Source organism: Halictus rubicundus, chromosome 10, assembly GCF_050948215.1.
Source record: "Halictus rubicundus isolate RS-2024b chromosome 10, iyHalRubi1_principal, whole genome shotgun sequence".
Lineage (NCBI taxonomy): Eukaryota > Metazoa > Arthropoda > Insecta > Hymenoptera > Halictidae > Halictus > Halictus rubicundus.
In genome coordinates this window covers 5477510-5484210 of record NC_135158.1, presented here as the reverse complement: position 1 = coordinate 5484210, position 6701 = coordinate 5477510, and the positions used below count along the sequence as shown (strand labels likewise).

The 6701-nt window shown below is 45.6% G+C and overlaps 1 protein-coding gene across 1 annotated transcript; it reads left to right on the top strand.

Annotated features, from left to right (window-relative positions):
• Positions 1–782: 782 nt before the first annotated feature.
• Obp9 (odorant binding protein 9) lies at positions 783–2613 on the top strand. Its single transcript, XM_076794472.1, has 4 exons — positions 783–931; positions 2043–2237; positions 2321–2385; positions 2449–2613. Exons 1-4 carry the CDS (start codon positions 853–855, stop codon positions 2473–2475), a joined length of 366 nt encoding a protein of 121 aa, XP_076650587.1. The 5' UTR covers positions 783–852; the 3' UTR covers positions 2476–2613.
• The last annotated feature ends 4088 nt before the right edge of the window (positions 2614–6701 follow it).

Below are 6701 nucleotides of genomic sequence, written 5' to 3'. Positions count from 1 at the left end.
TTTATACCTAAAAGAAATTTCCAGAAGAACAGCACGCATCTCGGCTACTTCCCGCAAAGTATAAAGATTGCTCGCGCGAAGCAAGGTCAAAGAAAACCAGCACGAGCAATTTTCAAAGCCTCCGCGTTCCCAGTTCGCAAAAACAGATTCCCCTTCTCCGTGCGAATCAAACTCGATTTAATCCGCGAAAAAATGGCCTGTTTCTTTCTCCGTGGGCGAAAAAGCGTTCCACTTTCATCAGTGTCGGTGAACCGGAAGCTTCCTCGGCATAACACGCCACGCCTTCGCAATTTAGTGCATCTCGATTATCAGCGATAGCCCCTGACAGGATTATGATTAATGTCCGGGCTCGATAAGACCGTGTGGTCGGGAAATGCTGATTTTCTTAATCCGATCAGGAAGGACGACAGCCTGTAACTTATCCGATCATCGAATAGCGCGATAAGCGATAGCGCACACCGATTTCCGATTATTTCGAAATGGCTGCCTAAAACGCGAGGACTTCCGGTTTGCTCGAGGCCTGCCTCGTTATCGAATCGCCTTTAGCATTTCGTGATTGATTGCGAAAAGAAAAAAACGTCCGGCAGCCTCTTTTTGCTCGATAATCTCGACGTTTATGCGATCTGCACCGAACAACAAAGCCGATTATCGATTCGATAAAGTCTCTGCTGGTTCGTTTCGAGTTTCCTCCAATTCCCAGTTTCTTGCGGACGAGGCTCACACGATCTTCAGGATTCTAGACGCGTGGTGCAACATGTTTGGATATCGTTTGTTACCGCTGTTCCTAATTGTCGTCCTAATTTCGCTGGTGAGGTTTTAGTTTTCGTCCTGTTGGTAGTTCGAAGTTTCACAATGAGGCTGCTTCTGTTCCAGGATTCCATCCGGGGCGACATCAGGAAAGACTGTCGAAAGGAGTCGAAGGTTTCCTGGGGTAATCTATCAGGCATTCGAAAGTTCGGCAGACGAGAGTTTGCGAAAGCGCCGAATCTGCTTTGGAAGTTCGAGGGAGAGTCTGGAAAGATTTCACTTTTGTCTGGGCTCGTAGGATTCTTCGCGAGAAACAGTCCAGTTCAATCTATGGTCGTAAATTAACCATAGAAATGCTGAGAGAAGTTGCCGGAGCTCCATCTAAAACGGGCCAACTAATTGTCTTCTGTCGTGACGTGAGAAACGTTTCTTTTTCGGAATCTTATCTATCTTCCACTCCAGGACCTTCTATTCGGAACTTTTTATTCAGACGGACGTAGTTTTGTCTATTTTCTGTCACAGCTAACACTGTTCTACACTCGTTTATGTATAGCAGCTTGACCACCAAATGATCTCATACTACGAGACGTTTGAATTATTTGAAAACATAGTTTCCAATTTCAATGGTATCATTTTAATCTATGGACTTTACGAGTTTTAAATTATTATGAAACTCGATTCGAATGAAATTCCAGGTTTCGGAAACACTTCTCGCATCATCACAGATGGGAAAGACGATCAGGCGGCCTGTTTTATTGTTCTTTTGGTCTAGAGTGTCTAAAAAAATTATTGACCGTCACTTAACATTGAAGAAAAATCGGTTTTGCTTTTTTAAGGGGACAGGGTGTTGTGTGTACTTATGTTTGTTTGAAAATCCGATCTTCGACTGTGGTCTGCGGCTCCGCCGGAACTGACTCTCTCGAAAACTCTCTCGTCTGACTGATGCCGGAGTCAAAAGGCTCATTGTTCCCGCAGCGACTTCACACGGTCTTATTCTATAAACAGTCATGAGGGTCTCGCGGCGGTTAACTGATTTATCCGACCCGCGTCTGACACCCGATTCAAAAGTCAAAAATAAATATCAATAAGATAAGTTGCTTAACCCTCAGATAGCGAAGCAAAGGACATAGGATCTTGAATTTTTCATTGAAAAAATTAGTGCATAATGATTTGAATAGAGCAATGATCTAGCTTGCAATGATTAATCCAGATGTTGTAATTTACAATGAAGTTTGCTGTTGGGAGGATAACGAAATCTGGAATATTTCGTTTGAAAACGTTGCGTTTTGTTCCAGCCGCGCTAAGGAAATTAAAAGCCGGCGACTTCGAGCAGGAGGACCAGACGCTGAAGTGCTACGTGAAGTGTTTCATGGTGAAGAACGGGATCATGAACAGCACCGCGGACATAGACGTGCAACGAGCGCTCAGACACATCCCCCGGAGCTTGCAGGCATCCTCGAAACAATTGTTTAATAAATGCAAATCCTCCGGTGAGTGCATTTGGCCGGTGTATCGTCCGAGCGGCTGCGGATACCGCGCGGATATGCATTTTAACCGAGCCGTTTGTTTACAGACAGAACCGAACCTTGCGACAAGGCCTTTCAGATGGCCAAGTGTTATGTGAAATCTCATCCGGAGGTGAGTGCTGTCTTTCATTCCCGGAAACCGCTAGCTTCCTCTTCATCTACTCTCGCGTTACAGATCCTGCAGAGCGTTCCGTTCCTCTAGGACTAGCAGTTCAGATCCAGAAGTGTCTTCTGTGACCAGTTCCCTCGATCCCTGGGAAAACAGAAGGACGAGCTGATGTCGGGTAATCGTGCAGTACAGAAATATTCAGGATGTTCTCTGTCATGAAACACACTTCGTTTGTAGGAATCAAAGTATGTTTGGCATAATTGTCGGTAATAGTGAGGTATTGTGTGAAATAAAATGTTTAGTAAGAGAAAAATGACTTTGAGTGCAGAAGGGATAGAGAGGGATTAAAACGGTACCAAACGTGCTACCAGAGCGTCTAGCTGTCTTTGAACATTGTTTATACTTGTTCAAATATTCATAATGTTGTGCAAAAAGGCACTGCTGTATAAAGAACAGTGTACAGTACTGTCCTACGGAAAATGTATATGTGCATAATTTACAGTCGAGACAAAATTAGAGGTTCTACTATATCGTGGGTTAAAGAAGCAGACAGAATCCCAGCTGTGCCGTGCTTGGTATCATTTTAATCAGAAAAATGTCAGCAATACTCCGGCGAGGGTTTCCCAAAAATATAACGCGAAACGAAGAAGTAATATCAACAATAGTGCAAAAAGCAATTCTGCACGCGATTTCTTGAGAAAATGTAGATTCCAAGTTTCGTGGTCCGCTGATGAGAATATCGAATTGCTCGATGTTTCTGCGGGAAAGATGTTTCACGGGCGACTTCCGGGGCTGCGTTCGGGCAGCTTATGGCCCGGTGGCCGAGGATTAGGTTCGTTGTAGGTGTTTCGCAGACGGGACGGCCGTCGCGCGTGCCTCCGGCCGACTTCTGAATACGGTGAGGTTGTGTCTGTGTTCACCGACACGGAACTGGGTCACAGTTTCTGCCCATCGGGGTATTAAAACAATCTCTGCGCCGGAAAACAGGGCAGTGCGAGGGACTGTGGCGGCTCGGAGGGGTAGGAGGGGGCTGTTGGGACGGGCTTGTGTGCGAATAACACGGAGGTGAGAGAGCAGAACGCGTAGGAGAAAGTGCAAGGGTTGAGAAAGTGTAGCTCTCATCTCTCTCTCTCTCTCTCTCTCTCTCTCTCTCTCTCTCTCTCTCTCTGCAGTTACCAGAGAGGGGCACGACAAAGAGGGAGAGAAGGCGATGCTGATGAGCGGCGCATAAGTGGCAAAAGTACGGAGAAAAGCGCGGACGCTAAATAAGGGAAGGGTGGCGAACGACGGACGATAATGATGCGACACTCGCCGCGGCCCCTTGTCACTCTCGCGTTTCAACTTCTCATGCCTTCCACCCAGAAGACCTGCACTATTTCTGCGCAATCTGAATTTTTTCCACCCGCTCGCTGCGAGAAATTAGCCTCGGTAAAGACACCCGGAAGCTACACTCTTCGAGGATACGCGCTGTGCGACATACTGTGATGTACACACTCACGTCTATTAGATACTCGAACTATTATAACTTCGTGAAAAAATATCGTACAATAACCTACCTGAGCTCGTTTTAAAGCGTGACGATTCTACTTTCAGAACCCCTCTTTAATTTCTTTTTATGATTTTTGTACAATATATGGCAAGGGAGAAGAGCGCAGGTTACCTTCGTCGATAGTTTTATACATTCAAACTTTTCTACAAGAGTGAGAAAATTTTTTTCCGGTCTGAATCCGACATGGATTTCAAGATCGAAGCTTGTCCATTAAAATAAGACCTCAAAAATCGCTGTACGATTTTTTCCAAGGTCTTAAAATATTTGGTAAAGATCTACAAAAAGGGACTCCTCCAAGAAAAATGCATATCTATCTAAACGTCTACTGACTAAGACAAATAAATATTAGACAACTACCAGAACACTGATTTGAACCAGCTGCACTCTGATTTGCATCTTGCGGTAGCAATTTTTCTGTGCGTCCCCTTTTGTCTTGCAGGAATCCAGTTGCCCAGTTCCTGGGGAAAACAGAGGGACGAATCGCGAGTTCAGAAGCGTGGGTGGTTAAACGACGACGGGGACGGAAAGAATATTGTCTTGGCGATAAGGGAGATGCATTACCTCGTGTATTATGAGGTGGACTATCGCGATCGCTCGTGTCCGCTTTACAAAACGTCGTTACTAAAGCGGCAGCAGGTACCTACGAAGGGGACAGTTACGCCGGACCCGGTGATCTAGGGGGTGGATCTGCCCGCTAATCCCCGGCTCCAGGGTTAATCCGACGTCGCCGAATTTTCCGGGCCGGTGGACCAGCGGGGAAAGGAACGTACTCGATTGACTGCCTCGTTTTCCTTTTATCTCGAAGTCCCGGAGGAACTCGGACTAAAATATTGTTCGTCACCGGAACGAACTCTGCGGGACTCGTTTGACTCTTCTCTTCGTTCTTGAAGGGGTCGTCGAGATTTTAGAAAATCGAACTTTTCAGTACTGGTGTTGAAAGTTCCATTCTTTGTGGACATTTCGAGCCAAATTTTATCAAGATATTTAAATAATTGCGCAAGTTGTAGGGCTGAATGCAACCGAGTGTACAGGAGAGGGTGGACAGGGTCAGAACTGGTGAAAATTTATGAGTTTAGTCTAATTTATGAGTTAGCGCACCATTATTTTGTGTACACTTCCCACGAAATTTGTCTAAATTCGCCTAACGCGGTCCATTCTCTAGTTTTCCGTATAGAGATTACTCACCCTAAAGCATTCTGCTCCGCGAAAATTGGTTTACCAGCAATTATGCACATCCTACACCCTAGTTTACAAGCTGCGCTCTCCACTAGGATTATCTTCATCGCTCCGAAACTTTAACCATGTTGAATATTCCGACAATTTTTTTCTTTTAAATTATTTATGATTATGTCTAGACTTCATTGCAGAAAGCGTTATTATGGAACTATAACAAAGTAGTCCAGGCAAAAAGGAACCATTAATTTCTTTAGATGTTCCCCAAAACGTTCTCCTCTCAAACAGCTCACCGGTGTGACCAAGATCACCTGGAGAAAGAATCAGTCTGCACATCAACAACTGCAACAAAGCAACCCAACTGAAAAGGAACCATCGATTTTACCAATCGATTCCGCCAACATTCCTGCACACCTCAGACTGGCGTTTGTCCGTATTTATTCGTAGGTTCCGGTCTCTTTTTTCCCTCCCGAGGTCCGCCCACGCCGCAGTTCTGGCAGAGGCACCCGCCCACCATCCGTGAAATAATTTTCGAGGCTCTCCGCGAGTTTGAAGCGCTTCGGTAACCCTGCTCCACTCTGGGACCGTTCAAACATTGACGAAGACTCGGCCGGGACAGCCTGCCGATTAAGCCCGATCAATATTTACAGAGCCGGGAAATAATCCCCGATTCTGCCGGAATCGACGGTCCAATATTTGAAAGACCGTGTATCAGACGCGAGGTTCCCGAGGCGACCGGCCATTGTCGGCTGGCTCCGGAGAAAGCTACCCCCGTCGGGCCATTCGAAAACGCTCCAGTTTTCGAGAACGCGACGCCCTGGCATAATATTGGCGACCGAGGGTGAAAGATTCCCTCACGCTACGTAGCTCAAGCTCCGTGGAGGACTGGAGGAATGCTGGAACGCCGAATAATAATCTCCTAAATACGTGGCTTACGTCGGAATAAAGGGAAATCGTTGATTTGCTGTTGTTACTGCACGATTTTCTAATTCTGAGGGGGTTGATGCGAATGAAACAGGGGATGAATTATTCCACGAATAATTTGAAAAGAGGCTTTGGGAACCGGGAGCGTTTTTAACAGAGGGATGAATGGGAAAATTGGTTGTTGTTGGATTTTTTGAGTTAGAGGGGGATGATGTGAATAAAAGAGGGCATAAATGTAATTATTCTTCTTCTAGTTAGTTCTAAACGATAAAGAAATTTTAATTACTGTACCTGTGAAATAAATCATGGTGGTTAAGCAGGTTTCCTAAATAAAAACAAAATTTGTAATCTTGTACAAGAGGGAGGGTGTAGCAGGGGTAGCTTAAGATCCGACCAGTGGAACAAAGAAAAAAAAACAGAGGTAAAGTAAGCCTGCAACAGTGCCGGTAATCGATGAAAGACGCTCTGCTACGTGTCCTACCGATGGTCAAGAAAATCTCTCTCTCATTTACATGACAGAGCCAAGTGGGAGGAAGAGGGGCGGATCCGAACATGGAAAAAAAAATTTGACGCGTGCAGCAGCAGCTAGGCGGTCGCAAATCGGGTCCCGCAAATTCTGGATAAGGAAAGAAAGGAGGATTTATCGTGTTGGCTGGAACAGGACGCAGCATTC